We start from the raw sequence: 20532 nt of genomic DNA on the forward strand, positions 1-20532 counted from the left end.
ATTTTGAAATAGCAAAGTATATTTTTTTAATAAACCAAAAATAAGGTATTTTTTGCCTTAGTTGGTTTCTAGACTTAACTATACTTATTGCCTAACTAATCAAATGATTAAATTGTATAGTTATTAAACACAAAATTCAGAACTTGTTACATTTTTTTTAATCAACAATCTTTAGAATAATATTTCACCAAGTAAACTAAGTAATTAGTAAATTCAATGTCACGAGTTGTCTATAAATCTATAATATCATAGACCCCAGTATAAAGTATGGTAGTACTCAGACATCCAATATGAAAGGCTACCGTGAATATTATAATCACAACTCTGAACTCATTATTTATATTATATAGGTATTTAGAACCAAAGGGAAAAATTGGGTCATTTTATGGCTGCATGCTTTTATAATGATTAATGACTCATGTATAAAGAACTGTACAATCTAAATAATCTGAAATTGAATAATAATAATAACTGTAATAATTACAAATATTACTTTAGTCTTGATCATGGTGAGACATAAATGACAAATTAATAACTATTTAGATATAAGACACAATTAATGTATATTATACGTCATAGTGTCATACTATAACTTATTAAAATTAAACATAATGTAATACTTTTAATTTCATTGATGATTTATTTAATGGTTGTAAAATCTAATGGTTTCTTTTTATTTGTATCAACAAATAAACATCACAATGGACTTCAACATATTACATAAATTTGATGAGTTTATTATTTATACATTATGTGGTCCATTAGTGATTTGAAGTGATTAATATGTTAATATGTTTCACTGTAGTCTGTGATAGTCTTCATTTCATTAAACTGTAACTTTAATCATGCAAAGGTTCCAATTCTGGATAGAATAAAATTATTTTTTTTTCTAACAGTGTCACATGTTAGGTAATCAAATATAATACAGTCAAACGTAGTTAACTCGTAATCATCAATATCTCAAACTTTTTCCATGGTCCCTAGAATTTCCTATAGTTATGTTAACCTTAGATCTCAAATTTATGAATAACTTGAACTTTTTGGCCAGTCCCTTCAACTTCGAGTTAACCATGTTCGTTTGTATATTCAATCATTAAATAAAACAGCATAATATTAAAACATGTTATAATAAATAATCTTTGCAAGTAAAAGTTTATATTATACTTACAGTATTTGTTACAAGCTGTTTACGGGCACAGCGCATTTCTGGGTATTTACAATAAAAATAAACTTCCCTAAATCAAATAATTAAAAAAAAAAAAAAAAAAAACATTTGTAAAGTTTATTTCATTTTATTAATTAGCTTATTTTTTATAATTTTTACATTTATTAATTATAATTTTTTTTTATAGAGGTATCTAACATTTATCCCTTATTAAAAATAATTTACAAAGATAGATATATATTAATGAATCTCAATTTATGATCAATATTTGTATTTATTATACATTTCTTTGTACAGTTAACTTAGTGATTTTTTACATGGATATTTTATTTTAACAAAAAATGTGATGTTAAAAATTTGAAAGTTAATCATCTTATACAATGAAAGCTGTATTTACTGCATTTTTAATGGTTCAACTGAATAACTAATAACTAACATGTTTTTTAATGCTATGTGTAATAATTTTATAATTAATTTCAGTGATGGACCAAAAATAGAAAAACACATAATTATTGATTTGTTAACTGAAAACAACACTAGTAAAAGTATCAGAATGTCGGTGTTGCAACTCAACAATTTAAGACATAATGTTGCTAATTTATTGAAGCATACCAATCGCCTTAAGACAAAACTTCAACAAAATTAACTTTTAAAATTAATTAAATGTAAAAAAAAATTACAATAAAAATAATAGTTAACAATGTGGTATTTGTATAAAATGTAAGGCTGGAATGTTTGTTTGATACTTAACATAATATGTAATTATTGTAATTATTATTCTAATGTAAATTTAGTTTTTATACAATTATTAAATATACTCAGTGCACACGTACAAATTATTTTTCTATATAATTTATTAAGTATTTATTGTGGAAATAATATTATGTGGCTTATTGACTAAATACAACACTTTGTTTCCAAGTAAGTAGTTATATACCATAGACCTATTGATATCTAAAAATAATGAGAACAAATTGAATACTGTGACGATGACTGAACAACCAATGAGATTTATCACATAGTTTTCAATTAGAACGGTACTGTTTTACTATAATTTTAAGTTTATAATTACCTACTCATAAAATAGATCCTATTTGTAATTTTCTTTCTCCATAGACTTTTCGATTTCGAGTGCCAATTTATAACCCAGCTCAGGCCTCCTGTCACGTCCTTCAACCATTGTTTTTATCTAGAAGGGTAAAAAATCAAAAAATATTCACTATTATTTTCAAATAATGTATATTATCATAGGCGCAACTAAACTAGAGTTTTTTTTTGGGGGGGGGGGGGGAGACGGGGAGTTAAAAGTACCAAACATGAACATTTGAGATTCATTATTTTTCATCTGGAAGGGCTATATGAATAACGAGCCCCCTAGTTGCGCCTAAAAGTATTATTATTTATTATACAGTCGAATTTCGATAACTCAAATTTTTTACTGTCCTTTGTGAATTCCTTTACTTGGGTGAAATACCCAATTTATATTATATATAACCCAAAAATAATTACACAAACTTTTTTATCCTCCTCAGAATTCGAGACTCGACTGTACTTTCGTCGACCGGGTCGACCCGACTTCTATTATAATTAGGCCAATTAGGGTGATTAGGATCGGCGATATGTCTATGGCATATACAATATGATGGCCATTGTCCTTTACAATTACGTAGGTAACTAGGAAAGTGGTTGTTTGCTTTATTTTGCAACCAGTAACGTGGTGAGTGATGTATTACTATATATTAGCTGCGGGTAAATACATATTTTATAACTCCTGACATTTTCAAGTATCAACAATATAGTGGTGATGGTGGGTACCACTCTCAAAATTTGACACAGGAAATTGCCCGTTTTGGCCCTACTGTTTGCAACGGGCATGGACCAATTGCGCCTAAAACAAAGTTTTTGTTTAAGGTCAATGTACCGATTGAGCTCTTTGTATATTGGGTCAATATGCCAATTGCGCTTGCATTCAAATTTGCCTACATTCAGATACAAAAATATTGTTGTTCGATCAAAATGCTTATTTATTGATCAATTGATTTCTGGTTATAATATATTTTATAACAGTATCGAGAATTTTTGAATTGATAATTTTTAAGATCAGTGTGTAATTATTATTGTAAAAAAGTTTAATCGTGAATTAGGTATAATTTAACTGGTATAACTTTAATTTTAAATAATTGACCATCAAAAAGTAACTTGATTAATGTGAAGAAAAAAATGTATTTATTTATATTATATTATTATGTATTTATTGAATATATATATTCAACGGGCAATAGCCCTTTACAAAGTATATAATATAACAATATGACAACAATCAAAATATATATAAATTAAGTAGGTAATAAAAATACAAAAATTTAAATAATGTTTTAAAAATTAAAAATAAATGACTAATAATAAATGTATACGACAAGTAACAATATTAAGTAATAATAATAATTAGATAAAATGTGGTTTTTTTAGAAGCAATACAGTATTTAGTTTAAAATTAACACGAGTAGAATTAAAAAAATCAAGATGGTGGGAGATTAAATTGGCTAACCTAAGAGCTCTTGGTAGAAAAGAGAAGGCTCCACTATTAGTTCTATAATGTGGAATAACAAATAAATCTAGATTGCGCGTATAAAGACGAGGAATTCGGAAACCAATCATTGCTAATAATTCAGGACAAAGAACAAAACCATTAATAATGTCAAAAATAAACATTATATCTGTTAGATTCCGTCTCAGAGAAAGACTATCAAGATCCAATGATACCTGAATTGGTATAATTGAGTCTCTGGAGAAAGGAAGATTTAGTTTATATGAAATATTTTTGAGAAACTTGTTTTGAACATTATCAAGTTCAGAGTAAAATGTTGTTAGATTTTGCGACCAAACAAGGGAGCCAAATTCAAGGTTAGATCTAACTAAAGAAGTATAAAGTAATTTTAAGCATCTAGGATATGTAGTATTATGTACTAATGCTCGCAAAGAAATCGGTTAGTGTATTAATTTATTATATTATTATAATTAACTAATAAGTTTCCCTTAGGTATATTGTAAAATGTTTTGAGCGCAATAATTGGTCTATCAACCCTAAAATGTTAAGAACGCAATTGGTATATAAAAAGGTAATTTTAAGCTCAATTCGTAAACTGCCTTTGCGACGTACCGTGATGGGTGAGGTTGAATTTCACTCGGGTTCAAAAAAGAAATCATCGTATTGCACACATTCCGATCATTCACATAAAACCTATTTAATAACTAATATCAGTCGACGGTGGGCGGTCGGAAGAATAATTCATATTTTTAATATCTAAATTTAGCTTATCTGAAGCTACGGTTTAAAAATATGTATACGTTTATTTTGAAATTATTTACATCGTGTTGTGATATCATCGTTGTACATTTCGACACACATACATGGAAATAGGTACTAATGTACTATACTGTATTCAACTACAATTAATATTTATAAGTTCTATGGAATGATCGGATCAAGTTAAATTTGAACATTACCTGTAATTAACCCGAGTGCAATTTGGTTTCTGCGCAGTGGTGGATCCGCCGGACGAAGAGCACATGGTTTATGGCCTACGAGAATCGCGGGAAAAAAGCCCACGGATAAAAAAATTCACCGAAAAAAATGTAAATATAAATATGAATACATACAAATTCTGATGGCACCATTGCACTTAACTCGTTCAAATATTTAGATTTCCAACATTTTTTTTTTCTAAAAATCGCTTTGGACCTAAATTGCATTGTCTATGTAGATTCGTGGAATAATCTGCGTCTATATAGTATACGCAAAATCCCGAACTTATAACATATAACCTTGAAACTAAGTTCCGACCGACAAATTCTCATTAACTCGTTGAAATATGCATATAGGTTTCCGAAAAAAATCCACAAAAATCGAGCTGAACTGTATTATTTCAAAATATTTGCGCAATATTGCAATAGTGATTAGTGTTTATTACGAAGTACTGAATATTATTTTAGTTACAGCTCTACAATAGGGGATTTGGGTTTTCATTTGTTGCTTCTATAAAATATACTATATTATTACTATATTAGTACAGTAGTGCCTATAAATAATAATATTTATATAATTAAATAAGTACATAAATATGGTTCACCGGTTTAAAAAACAATCAATGGACAAAAACATTTTTGAAGATAATGAGGATTGTCCGCGTTCACTTATTGTAGTGTCCTTTGGATACAACGTCAGGCGATTTTCAAAATTAATAATAATTTGTAGGTAAGTACCCGGTATGATGTACCTATAATTTAAAAATCGTAGCCCTATAATTAACCATTGATATTATACTTAATTTATAAATGTGGCATTGTGTACAAATCCGTAAGCCAACACAATGTCCACCATAACATCGCATTACATCTATTTTCCGTTTTCACTCATGTTTAAATGTTAATTTCTTTATCGCTCAAAAGTATCTGTGCAAGTGACATGTCAACTGTCGTTTCCTTATCCGTTATGCGTTAGCCTAATAGAACTGAATGCATGTTTAGTGAAGATAGGAATGACGTACCTATCCATAGGTTTATTATCAAATTTAACAACACATTAAATGTTTACAAGCTGAACAATTATGATACAGACATACAGTTTAGTCCATTAGGGTCATATCTAACCTTGCTTTTTTACAAATTATTGTTATTGCCGGGCCGAATTTACAATCGTCAAATAGTTTTACACGGTTGTAAACTTAAAATGTATAGGCAATACCTACTGTATATTAAATGTTCAAATCATTGTAATAAAATAAAAATCATTAACGTTTGGGGGACAAATACATCCATGTAATTTCCATCTCAGACTGTGATGTACACATATATATGATATTCAATGAATGTGTACCTACCGAAAACTCGCCGTGACGTCTACCTATCGACTTTTCCAAACGAAAATATCGGAGAGTATTATGTTAAAATCTTTACTGTGTGCCACTATATTAGTATATTATATTAGAACATTCGATCCTTGGAAATACGACCATGGTCTTGTGTACCTGCATATATGGACTGTCACTTGTCAGCATAGCTGATCGCCGATCCCATTTAATTCCATAAATTATTACATGCGCTTGCATGTATGTTTTTTTATACAATTTTAAAATGTATTAAAATTCACCTCGTTTGACTGAACAATGACACCGTGATTTTTGACAACATTGTTTTTGGTTTTTTCAATGTCGTTCAAATCGACGCCGCGGCAACAGTCATCGATTAATATCGTTCGGTATCCGATAGACAACGCATCCGCTACGGTCGCGCCTGAAATAAAAAAATGTCCCCAAAACCGGAAACGTGAAACGACTATAATAACGACACACAGATAGTCATTAAACAATAAAAAATCGTCATGCGTTATGAAACGGCCACAATGATTAATATAACGTTTATAGTGATTACAATTAATTAATGTACAAATGACAATGGCGATCAGTGGCGAAACGGCCGTAAACGTAACTTATAACATATATCATTAATAGCTAAAAATAAATTGTATTATTTAGGTAAGTACTGTTTGTTGTAAAATGTACACACAGGGGCAGATGCGTTATTTGGAAGGAGTGGCAGTGACATTACAACGACGGTTTTTGGTCTGATGCAAAATTTTAAATGTTCTGTCAACATTTAGATGTACTTTGTACATTTTTATGTAGCATACAATCATTACCAAAAAAAAAAAATAAATAAATAAATCACCTAAATATTAACATTCGAGCTGATTGTTTCACAAAATTGTATCAGTTAACAAATAGGGCGATGCATTGTAGGATGTATGACTTGTTAGACATAAATGCATAATATACATATAGTGTTTATGGATGGTGGTGTGGAATATACAAACTGAGCAGTAATAAATTTGACAAATTTTAAAATAAATCGAAATGCAACCACTATACAAAATTAATAATTATATACAAATAAATATGTCAAGTTAGTACGATCTTATGTAGGTATCGAAAAATCGAATTAATGGCGATCCACTCCGGGTGGTGGATCATCATAGGCATGTTCATATAGGAATATTTTACAGATCTGGTTAAGAGTATTTTTTAAGTTTATCATATGAAATGATTGATTAATTTAAATCCACAAATCCGCAAGGCTATTGACACAGCGGCTAGACGCGTAAACCAGCTCATGGGTATATACCTATCTACCTAGGACAGTGGCGTCATTTGGGGGGGGGGGGGGCAAGGTGGGCATTTGCCCCTGTCTGATTTTAAAAGCAGCCCTATGGGCCGGTGTCCAGTTGTTGCCGTTTTACCATTATTATATTTTATTAGTGCAAAAACGTGCCTATAATAATGTTATAATAATATTTTTAGTCAAACATTTGCTGTCTGGGAATTTTATAATATTTTCAGAAAATATTATAGTATGTACTAAGAAATTATTGTCACAATGATACATTTTTACTAATTGATAGTTGGAATATATTTAGACGTATGCGAGGAGTGAGGACGTACACATTGTATGTATGGGTATGTATTTATGTATGTTTGTTTGTGTGAGTGTGTTTTGTGAAGGAAAATGAACAGTTAGTATCATAATCTCGTATAGTTTAATTTCTAAAATCTAAAATGATTACAAATTCTAAAAACAACAACCGATTGATGCTCTTATTATTTATCATTGATCACGGACTTCATAACTTGCGACAGTCGTGTATGATTCAACTATTATGCGTATTGTGTTAATTTAGTTGAGTACCTAAATTAAAATTAATTTTTTTCGTGACGCATGTTTACATTAATCTTTTAATTTGGGCAAAATATGATCTAAAAAAAGGTGGATAAGTGGATGTCGCTCTGCTGTACAGTAGGTTACAAGTGGGTCACTGTAATGGATGGTGTTAAATTTGAATTCAATGATATAATATCATTGTATAAGAAAAACGATTCTGAGCGAAAACGGTCAGTCAGCCTATGATATTACCAAGTATATTTGATGATATTATTGTGAATAAAGTAATTTATATATAACCTATTTACGTGGAGCCTTGTTTTAAATTTTAAATCCTTAGCCATAAAAGTTAAACATTTTATACATTTTTAACCACAAAATAATTAATAAATTATAAATTTGATAAATGTTGTCAAAATTTGAACTTTAAATGCTTATAAAAAAAAATTGTGCCTATGTATTTTTAATATTTTTCAATTGCTATTAGAACGATATATCAGGAGCCTTATATTAAATTTTCACGCTTTTTTACCCAACAAATAAAAATTTATTGTTATTTATAGAAAAAAAAACTAAAAAAATTGAAAACTGACAATGTCCGTAAACAGCTCCAAAAGAGTCAAAATATTTTCAACATTTTATGGTGTATAGAAAATGCTAATATGAACATTCGGTGAAATTTTCAAGTATCTACAGTCATTTGTTTTTTAATTACAATAAAATAAGAAAATTGTTACATGAGAAATCGAGTAAATATCAAATGTTGTAAAAATATAAATTTCAGACGCTCATAAAAATTTAATTTAAGTTTCTTCTAGACATTTTTTTTTTGATAAAGGTAGACAAACTTATGAGTAATCTTATATTACATTTTCAAATCTTAGATTTAAAAAGAAAAATTTTTATGAATTTCAACTCAAAATAATTTGCTATTTTTCGTGATTTTTCCGTATTTTGTCAAAATTTGAACTTTAAATGCTTATAATTAAAAAGGTGGATAAGTGGATGTCGCTCTGCTGTACAGTAGGTTACAAGTGGGTCACTGTAATGGATGGTGTTAAATTTGAATTCAATGATATAATATCATTGTATAAGAAAAACGATTCTGAGCGAAAACGGTCAGTCAGCCTATGATATTACCAAGTATATTTGATGATATTATTGTGAATAAAGTAATTTATAAATAACCTATTTACGTGGAGCCTTGTTTTCAATTTTCAATCCTTAGCTATAAAAGTTGAACATTTTATAAATTTTTAACTACAAAATAATTATTAAATTATAAATTTGATAAATTCTGTCCAAATTTGATCTTTAAATGCTTATAAAAAAAAACTGTGCCTATGTATTTTCAATATTTTTCAACTGCTATTGTAAAAATATATCAGGAGTCTTGTATTAAATTTTTACACTTTTTGGCCCAACAGATAAAACTTTATTGATATTTATAGAAAAAAAAACTAAAAAAATTGAAAACTGAAAATGCCCGTAAACAGCTCAAAAAGTGTCAAAATATTTTCAAAATTGTATGGTGTATAGGAAATGCTAATATAAACATTCAGTGAAATTTTCATGTATCTACAGTTATTCGTTTTTGAATTACAAGAAAATAAGGAAATCGGTACATGAGAAATCGAGTGAATATCTAATGTTGTAAAAATATGAATTTAAAACGCTCATAAAAATTTAATTTGACTTTCTTGTAGAAATTTTTTTTTTGATAAAGTTAGACAAACTTATGAGGAATCTTGTATTAGATTTTAAAATCTTAGATTTAAAAAGAAAATTTTTTATGAATTTCTAACTCAAAATAATTTGCAAATTTTCGTGATTTTTCCGTATTTTTTCAAGATTTGAACTTTAAACGTGTATAAAAAAAAACTGTGACTAAGGATTTTTAATTTTTTTCATCTGCCTTTGAAACAATAACCTAGGAGCCTTCTATTAATTTTTCAAGCTTTTTTACCCAACAAATAAAATTTTATTGATATTTATAGAAAAAAAATTTAAAAAAACTGAAAACTGACAATGTCCGTAAACAGTTCAAAAAAAGTCAAATTATTTTCAAAATTGTATTGTGTATAGAAAATGCAAATATAAACAACCAGTGAAAATTTCATGCATCTACGGTCATTTGTTTTAGAGTTACACCAATAACCAAAATCGATTTTGTTAAAAATCGATTTTGCGTAAAAATTCCCGTTTTTCCTTAATTTTTCTTTTGTTTTTCACATCGCTTTTGAAAACTACTGGGAAATTAAAATTTTGACCTCCCCAATGCACCAACGATATTCACTTTCCCATCGAACAAGATACTGAAGTCGAAAATCGAAGCATTATTTCGACTACTTATCGTGTACACAGACACAAAAATAAAAAAATAAAAAAAATAAAAAAAAAAATAAAAAAAAAAATAAAAAAAAAAACACACATCATTGTAAAATCAATACATTCATCGTTTCACTCAGAATCTAAAACTGTGACTAAGGATTTTTAATTTTTTTCATCTGCCTTTGAAACAATAACCTAGGAGCCTTCTATTAAATTTTCAAGCTTTTTTACTCAACAGATAAAATTTTATTGATATTTATAGAAAAAAAAACTAAAAAAATTGAAAACTGACAATGGCCGTAAACAGCTCAAAAAGAGTCAAAATATTTTCAAAATTGTATTGTGTATAGAAAATGCAAATATAAACAACCAGTGAAAATTTCATGCATCTACGGTCATTTGTTTTAGAGTTACACCAATAACCAAAATCGATTTTGTTAAAAATCGATTTTGCGTAAAAATTCCCGTTTTTCCTTAATTTTTCTTTTGTTTTTCACATCGCTTTTGAAAACTACTGGGAAATTAAAATTTTGACCTCCCCAATGCACCAACGATATTCACTTTCCCATCGAACAAGATACTGAAGTCGAAAATCGAAGCATTATTTCGACTACTTATCGTGTACACAGACACAAAAATAAAAAAATAAAAAAAATAATAAAAAAAAAAACACACATCATTGTAAAATCAATACATTCATCGTTTCACTCAGAATCTAAAAATAGATGGGTGGTTAGGTGGTGCGACTAAAAATATAAATTTACCGCAAACTGCTCGAAAAGTATCGAAAATAATTTCTAGCATGTTAATAAACAGACAAAACTTGAGCTCGTAAGCAAGCAATAAAAAAAAATATATTATAATTTAAGATAATATTAATTTGTAAACATATCATATACTTATAAAAGATATATATATACTTATATACTTATATACTTATAATGAATCAGGTAAAATTGATTTATAGATAATGCAGTTAATAGATTTTCAAAAATAAAAAAAAGAAGATATCTTAATAAACTACTTATATTTTTGCGGTTTTTTTTACCCATTCGGGCCGGTCTAAACCTTTGCCCCCTTCTATTGAAAACTGAAATGACGCCACTGACCTAGGATATGATATAATATATTAATTACACAAATGCCTTATGCCCATACATATATGAATAATATATATATTGATTATTGATATATTATCATTATGGATATCGCTTTTACTTTCGTTTCGCCACCGACAACTGCGTAGATGAACTTATTACACATAGACAATACTGTTAATATTACCGACGCAAACGTCGTACGCCAACCCGCACACGTAAATGTCGGTCGCGTTCAGCTGAGCCAACTGTGTGCCTAATGTGGTCTGAGTCAATTTTTTGTTGTCCCAAAACACCGAATACGAATCCACGTCCGATATCGTTCCTTTATATATTTTCACTGCGTTGTCCACCACCTATATAAAATATGCACAACGGGTTTTACGCACATTGTATAGACAAGTCTCTCGGATCTAGCAATTATAATATAGGGGGACGAGGTGGCCGAGTGGTCTAACGCGACGGATTCGGCACAGCCGGTCCGAGTTCGATCCTCGACCACTGGGCGGCATTTTTCTCCGTGCAAGTCACGGTGTCCGGAGAACAAGTGCCGCCATCCCCCCACCCCGGGGCACGGCAGAAACCTACGGGTGCCCCATTAGAAATTCTGCCAAACACAACACACACGTGTACCAACCTACCCAATATAAAACCTACCAAACCTACCCAATATAAAACCTACAGTGCCCTCCCCACACCCAATGGCCTATGTTGCCGCGGGTTACCCAATAAAAAAAAAAAAAAAAAAAAAAAAAAAAAAAAAAAAAATTATAATATATTATATATATATATACACTAAAACTTCCATAGGTATTACAAAGCCTATGGGCGAAATAATAAAAATTCATTAAATAGAATTACACAAATTTGATTCTAATTTTATCATGATTGAAAAATACATATTTCGATAAATATAAAAATTTCGTTGCATGAAAGTTTCACTGTACCTATAGGTATAACGGACGTACCTTCAAGTCTTTATAGAGCTGAGCACCCCACGAGTCTTGGACACAGTGTTTTGGCCACAAACGTTGTTTAATCTTCGGCGATCCCTCGAAGACCACGGTGTCGTATAACTGTGCGTTGTTGGCTTTGATCTATTTAAATAAACACGATGAGTGTAATTATTAAACCGGTATTCGTTGTTTTTTTTTTTTATTACCGGGGACGACGAGTCTAGTGGGCGCAAAGACAAGTTCTCGATGAACGATATGTGATCGATTGGGTGCCAGTCGAACGAATAGAATACAGAATCGAAATTCACAGTGTCCAACAGATGGTTGATGGGCTCGATAACCTGGATAAAAATTGCATCAAATAGTTTAAAAAAACAATGTGCAACGAGAGAGTTATTATTATTATCTAGTATGTAATATTTTTTACCTCCAATCCGTTCTGTTGCGCAGAGCAGTTGCTAATGTTCAATGAACCGGATATGAAATCATTTTGGACGTCGATAATGAGGAATATGTTGACGGGTCTTATAATCTGCAATATAAATTAAGTTGCCATCTATACCAGAACCAGAGTCATATCTTGCTATGTGAGAATAGGTCATATGAGGTTATTAATATCAGTGGTGTACGAAGGAGACATGGCTGAAGTCCCCCCCCCACCATTTACCGTGTATTATTATTGTTATTTTTTGTTTTATATTTATCAAGTTTCAACTGTAGTAAAATAGTAAGCGTATGAATATATTATATACATATAAGATATAAATATATATATATACGAGTAGATGTATGAATATATAGGTGCGTATATATTAGCTATAACCAAAATAAAAAACCGGCGAGTCGATAGACTCATCATCTATAAACATGTTGCCAACACTGCTTATATTATATATTCTAGGATTTTAAGTATTTGTTATTATAGCGACAACAGAAATACATAATCTGTGAAATTTTCAATTTCCTTAGTAATAGGGTCCCATTTTACCCTACGGAATCCTAAAAAGAAGAATTGACAGAAGTTTAAATTAAAATTTTTTAAATAGGGTCCTCACCTAATCATCTGATTATATGAAATCAGTAGACTGGACAAAATAAAAATAAAATTGTATTTTGTTGCCAATTATTTTTCATATTTTCCTAACTAATCTGTATTGTAAGTTGTAACAACTGTGAGTAATTACTACTCCCCCCCCCCCCCTGTATTCAAAAATCGTCGTTAGTTATTAATATAGAAAATTAAAAAAAAATTGTTTTAATCTTAAATAGTGATATTTATTTTTAGTTACTGTATTAGGTAGTAATATCATCGGTATGAGTATTTATACAATCAATGGTTAGTATCTATAAATTGAAATTACAATACATATATGATAATGATAGCAGTATATAAACTAAACTACAATAATACATAGATATGTCTATAATATATGATTTGAAGTTTTTTATAGGACGTATATAATAAACATCTCTACAACAGTTGTATATTTATTCGATTAAGTCATTATCTTAAATCTTAATTCATCGTCATACTTACAGTCTTAATCCATTTGTTCCAACACATAGTAAATTCTTGTCGATCGATCAAACCGTCCTGAAATCAAAGAGAACAAATTTATTCAATAATCATTTACCTAATCTCTAATCCGTCTTATATACCTTTTTCGTATCGAATATGTTAAATATATGTTTGAGGGTGTGGACATCGAGACTGTACACAATTCCGCGGTCGTTGCGGAAGAGCCCTTTGCAGATTCCATCGAACTCTTCAATGTTTAAAAAACCATCGCTGTAAAAAAAACATAGATTGTAAAGGGCGTACACCTGAAAATAGCCCCACATCAATCCATTTCGACATTTCCGTCCACGGTCATGGTCTAATATTAAGAAAACATCGCACTATCGAGTGTACAATTACAAGGAAATTTTAAAATGTTCATAACTTGCTTTAAAATTAAAATATTAACAAAAAAGTCTATATAATGCTCTGAATAATATTATTACCTACCTTTAAATTTGATGATAGGGAAATACACTCTAATATAAAAAAATAGAGTAAATTAATTCTTCTAAACGTGCAAATACTATATTGTGCGTTAGTAAGACGGAGACAATACTTATAGACTATAGATTATAGGTGACCACAGTCCACCCGACTAGTGACTACATATACAACGCCAATGAATGCACATAAATATATATGTATAGGACTTCAATCTTAGGACCTAACAATTTACTATACATGTGTTTAATTTTTCCAAATATTGATTCAACTAAATACATTATTAGATAATGTCCAATTTTAAATTATATTTTTATTTTTAATTCGATAATAATATGGTAAAATAAGTTTTGAATTAATAACTTGTTTTACACGCCTGTGTAATATCTTGATGGAAAAATTAAAAGTTCATATTTGCACAGTGCACACATACAACATGTCCACATACATGATATATATATAGCCTGGTAAATTTTGATTTCTGAACTTTCCTTGAATGCTTTTTTCAGAGTTTTAGGATCAAAAATTAAGTGTAAGTAGTTAAGTGTTTGAGACTCCAATGATATATAGAATTAAAGCCCTAGTTAGTATAGTATTATATATACAGGTATAATATTTTATTGTGCTCACTGCTCCGCGTACCTATACGACCCGTGACGCCCCGTGCGCACGACTTTGGTGATGTAGAGGTAGACTACAATGCAAGTATTCAAAACATCATATATATATACTGAATAATCATTCATTCGAGTTTTCTGACGTCACGCGTCGATATAACAATTAGTTATATAACTAAATTTGACCCAATTCATTACACGAACATAAAAGTTCAATACCTACTTAAAAAGTCAAAATCCCAATAAATTTATAATGGGACAATCAGTTTGTACTTTGTATTATTTTTATTCATAAAATAAATATCTAAATACCCTGCACTATTTCATTTAAGACTAGAGATGGGCATATCCGGGTTTCCAAAATCCAAATTATTCGGATTTGTCAAATCCGGAATTCACTGATTATCCAAATAATCCGGATTTTTGAAAACCGAATATGTTTTCATTGACTCGTTTTTATATTCTAATACATTTAATTCAATAACATATTTTAATCGAACTGCACTTGGTCTCAAAAAAGGTATTCCAACAAAAATATCATGCATTTAAAGGGGTTAAACGTTTATAAAACCCTCATTTACCTTCCCATTTACAGGCTTAGGACTGACAATGATTTTAATCATTGGCGTAGTTAAAAATGATTGTTTTATACATACCATTGTCCATTATGTTAATATAATATTATATATACCTACATGTATTAAATCATCAAATATTATTATTGTCATTATTATAACTTTTTTTTTTTAACTAATTTTGATAATTTTTGTAGTTCCTAATAATATATATATATATAATTTGTTTATTCTTGTTTTAAATCGTCAAATATTATAATAATAATACACGTGAACGTCCATAGTGACCTTAAATTTTAACTCTTTTTTTTTTGAACGAGTGCAGTTCGACCATTACTTTTTTGAACCCAAGTGCAAGTCGACTATCCCGGGAGGGGAAGGGGGAATGTCCATTTTCCAATAGATCTGTACTCAATAATTGTAAAAATAGTAATATTTTTTTCTAAGATAAGCGTAAGTATATCATTGTTATTTCTTGTCAGGTGGCACTGCGGGAGCCTTCCTACTCTACAATTATTGTTACTTTATGTCACACTTACTTATTATACCTTGTCGACTGTCGTATAATAGATTGTAAATATATATTTTTAAATAAAAAAAAGATATATCACTGTAATATTTTTCTAATTTTTCATATTATGATCTAATAATAGGTACATCTATGATACATCAGTACATCATAATTGTTTTTCTATAATTTATCAATTAAATAGTTTAAGACTGGAACACACACCAAACAATTCACCGCGTTAAGGTTTATGAATTTATAATCAAACTATTTATACATAATTAATTTGTATATAGATTAAATCGGGATAATTCCCAACCACTGTGAAGTTCCATCAATGGAATTCCTCCAAGACCACTAATCATTAAATACTAACATCACTTATACTTAATGTAAATTTATTAACAGTTATAGATGGTATAACAAATATTGAAATATAAAAAAATAGCAATCTAATTTGAGATAAAATTGTTATTTCTAAAACTATATTTTGTGTAATTTTTCAATTTTTCCAGCACATTTCAAGAAAATGTCTAAAAATATCAAATAACAATGAAGAAATTTGGAAGCAAGCATAGTTTTAACAAAATCTAGACCTTGTTTTGGGTAAACATAAAATGCTTTAATCAGATTATTTATAAATTCACAAACATGGCTTTAGACTTACATACTTGCCTTGTTAATATACAGTATATTCAAATAACTACATAGTAGGTACTAAAACTTAAAAAATGTTGTATTACCTTTTTTTAAGCTAAATGACGTTTACGCACCCAAAAAATTTGACATTAGTAAATAATTAGGTACAATGGTACATATATAATTTCTTATCGAAAACATTACTTATTATATAATTTTATATAAGTAGTCATATAATTATAATCCCTTATTTATAAAAGAAACGTTGAATTGTTAGTATTTTATTTATTTACCACCCTTAAAGAAACTCGTGAATCATTGATTAACCTCACCTAAACTATAAATAGTATTTATATTAAAGCTGTTGCCAAGAAATTATAGGTACAATGTGGAATCGATACACCTCAAGGTTCAATAGTTTTTAGAGTATCGAAATACTGTGAATGCTTTAAATACTTTGCATGTATACTGTAAATATATAATAATATACAAATACGAAGACTTACCTACGTGTTTACTTAAATGATCATTATAGTTAAATAAAAATAAAATACCTAGTAATAAATAATAAAAAAAGTCCGATAATTAATATTATTAAAAATTGTCTGTACTAACTGACTGGCTACTACTTTATTTTAACATTTAAATACGTTTTTTGGTTTTCAAAAATCAGATGATTAACTATTAGGTACCTACTTGAAATGTATAAAGATCAATAATAAACATTTAAAAATATTGTCCAAACTTTTTTCATTTTTTTTATACTCTACAATATTTTTTTAAATTTTTCTTGAAGATCAACATTCATTTTTTTTCCAGCTGTATGTCGTCCAATATCTCTTTGACCTAATTTAACTAATTTAAGTTGCTCTTTTATTCAATTTCAACACTCTTATTTTTTTGATTTCAGAAAATTTTATCACGGACATTTTTAACCTTGGATAATTCAACACGGGCATTCTTGGTTAGAACATTTTCACCACGGACATTTCTGTAGACTACCAGCTAAAATAACGTGTACTGTAAAAGTAACTATATTATGCTACTTTATTTAGTAAATTGAACCATTATGTTCAATACTAGAGATTATATCTCTATATATCTAGGAAACCTACTTATATAGGTATACATAGTATTGCAAATTATATAAATATATAAAAAATATAACATCTAAACGATATCATAATTTTCACTATTACTGGCCGTTATTACTCGGTGACGTACATTGTAATGAATAGACCAGTCTATCGTCTAAAACTCTAAAATAAATAAATATAATCACTATCGACACAATCTGAAATACAATTAAATATCTAATATGCCAAGCTGAATAACAACGCAATATATACATACGTAGGACACGTGTCGCATATAATACTATATTATATTATACAAGATAGTAGATATACAATCATACAAACTCTACACATTAACCATATACCTATACCTAACATAAAATAAGTAAATAACTAATAACAGTATGTATACTATAGAACTATACAAAGTGCAGGTATATAGGAACATATTGTGCAGTTGTGGGTGTGCCCTTTTCAGTCAGTATATAATAATATGTGACCGTAAATCCTTGAATATTACAATGGCTCCATATAATGTATATGTACGAATATAGGTAAAGGGCACGGGGAATAAAAAAAAAAGGCGGGACGTAATTAACGCCACCGCGTGTTGCGTGAAGAGTATTTGTGGGAGCGGATGAGTTATTGTAAAAATAATAGCCTGCAGATGGGCGAGACAATAATGAAAAAAAGACGCAAATTCGTAAGATAAAACTTAAAATTACGACAATTTGCATGTCTTGTAAAATAAAAATTCGCAGCCGCCAAAATAACCGGTAATAAGTAGGTAACGTAATACCAACTATACAACACCACGAGAGACCGCAATGTTCAAATAATATAATAAATAATAAATTAACATGACATATATTGTTGAGTAGGTACCTATATTTATACCAATAAGACGATTATTATGTAATATTATAATACCTATACATTTTAATTTTTAATAAATTTCAGTTTTTGCTTAAAAATTGTCGTGGTTGCACACCACACCTTAACGGTTATTCGGTAGGTACTATAGTTCGGTTTATATTATAATATTATCACCTGCAAAAAAGTAGTCGGCCCCGATTATTTTGACGTAAATACCTATTTCAGATGTGCATTTCTTAAAAAAATACTGCTATATATGTTAGTAAATAATAAATTATAATAATATCAACAACAACAATAACCACGTTTATTATACATAAAATTAAGTTATTGACCGTTATTATTGTTGCCGTTTTTTTAAAAATAATTCGTCAGATTAATTAGGTACATACATACGTTATTATAGTTTTGAATATAGATAGTTGAAATGTCATTATTAATTTTTTTTTTTTATTGGTCTTAAGCATCGGCAACTATGGTCATCACTCATCAGCATTTTGTGTGAGTATGTGGAGGGGAGGGGGATACGTTGGTTGAGGAACGTATATGTATGTAGGACGAGGATTAGTCGCTTAAAAGTAAAACCCGGGTGGTCACCCATCCGGGAGGTAGCGACGCCGAACGATGCTTGACCGCAGAACACATTAGTGACTGCGGCCAACCACTGCGCCCACCAGGCGGCCCCTCTTAATAATTTATCAGATTGCGTTGAGATATAATTAAAATAATTAATTTGTTTATATGTTACAATACAAATATTTAATTAAATAAATAGGTATCTATAGTGATTAAATTATTTAGAAGGCCAAAATATACTACAGCTGTTTCTGTTATATAATATATAGAATAAATCATATTATTTTGAAATAATTACGTCCATTGATATTATTTTCCTAGCACATGAACAATAAATTCGGCTGGCTAATATAATATAACCAAATGTCACGAATCATTATGGTTACCCACTTACCCTAGAAAATCATCAGACTGACATTTATCAATGAAACTATTATTATTCGTAATCATAAATAGTAAGGAATATGGAGTTTTAAGGACCACGGTTAAGATACTAACAATCAATGGTGTTGGGTAAGTTACTTTTGAAAAGTAATACAATTACGTTAGGTACTCATTAAATTAAATATTTTTATTTAAATTACATTCCCGTAAACCGATATTATTTTTATCATGTTACATTACTTTTATATTTAAAAAGTAAGACGTTATAAATAAAGTTAATTTTTTAAAAATGTATTACAAAATCAGTCAAAAACGACTAATAAGTAATAGCGGTATGCTATTAATTATTATATAAATTGTATTGGACATAGGTTTAACAAAATGTATAAGTATTCATTCCTGGGATCTTTTTTAATATTGTTGATTATTATCTAAAACTTTTGGAACCATAAATAAATATTATGGATTTTTAATTTTTCTCGAATATCCTAGCCCCTAGTTTTAGTCATACGCTCTACATAGAAAATAACATATTATTCGAGTTATTTCACAGAGATCACTTTTGAAAAGTAATTTTGTTACAATAAATAGCGTTAATTTAAATTAAATAATATAATGAAATTACTACACCGTTACAGTTTTTGCAAAAGTAATTTCGTTACAGTAATATTTGTAATTTGCGTTAAGTTACTACCGAACACATAATAGCTAATCTTTATATATATATAATTCTACTGTACGTGTGTTGTGATTGAACTCCTCCTAAACGGTTGGACCGATTTGAATGATTTTTTTTGTATGCGTTTGGGTGACGCCACGAATTGTTTAGATTCACAAATCCTCCCCCTAGGTCCCACCAGGGGATGTGCTCAAACGGGGATTTAGAGATTTACGGTGGAAATTTATGTTTATAAATGGTTGTTATGGGTTTTAAAACTAATAAGATAATAATTATTGGTTGCCGTGAAATCAGTGTATTCATACAATGCATTTAATTTTTTTGTACGCTACTTTTT

The 20532-nt window shown here is 29.1% G+C and overlaps 1 protein-coding gene across 4 annotated transcripts in view; it reads right to left on the reverse strand.

Annotated features, from left to right (window-relative positions):
• Positions 1-1984: 1984 nt before the first annotated feature.
• The window catches only part of LOC132948715 (nicotinamidase), a 36596-nt gene continuing 18048 nt past the window's right edge, over positions 1985-20532 (reverse strand). The window contains exons 4-12 of one of the 4 annotated variants that reach the window (XM_061019329.1): positions 13923-14052; positions 13801-13857; positions 12691-12795; positions 12470-12604; positions 12276-12404; positions 11495-11663; positions 6315-6457; positions 2238-2354; positions 1985-2119 (exon numbers count right to left, since the gene is read on the reverse strand). In XM_061019329.1, the coding sequence (XP_060875312.1) occupies positions 2256-2354; positions 6315-6457; positions 11495-11663; positions 12276-12404; positions 12470-12604; positions 12691-12795; positions 13801-13857; positions 13923-14052 (967 nt within the window). In that variant the 3' untranslated portion in view covers positions 1985-2119; positions 2238-2255. Of the gene's footprint in view, positions 2120-2156; positions 2355-4672; positions 5443-6314; positions 6458-11494; positions 11664-12275; positions 12405-12469; positions 12605-12690; positions 12796-13800; positions 13858-13922; positions 14053-20532 lie in introns of those variants that run through there. The other 3 variants (XM_061019330.1, XR_009665040.1, XM_061019328.1) reach the window with 3 other exon arrangements.

Source organism: Metopolophium dirhodum, chromosome 7, assembly GCF_019925205.1.
Source record: "Metopolophium dirhodum isolate CAU chromosome 7, ASM1992520v1, whole genome shotgun sequence".
Classification (NCBI taxonomy): domain Eukaryota; kingdom Metazoa; phylum Arthropoda; class Insecta; order Hemiptera; family Aphididae; genus Metopolophium; species Metopolophium dirhodum.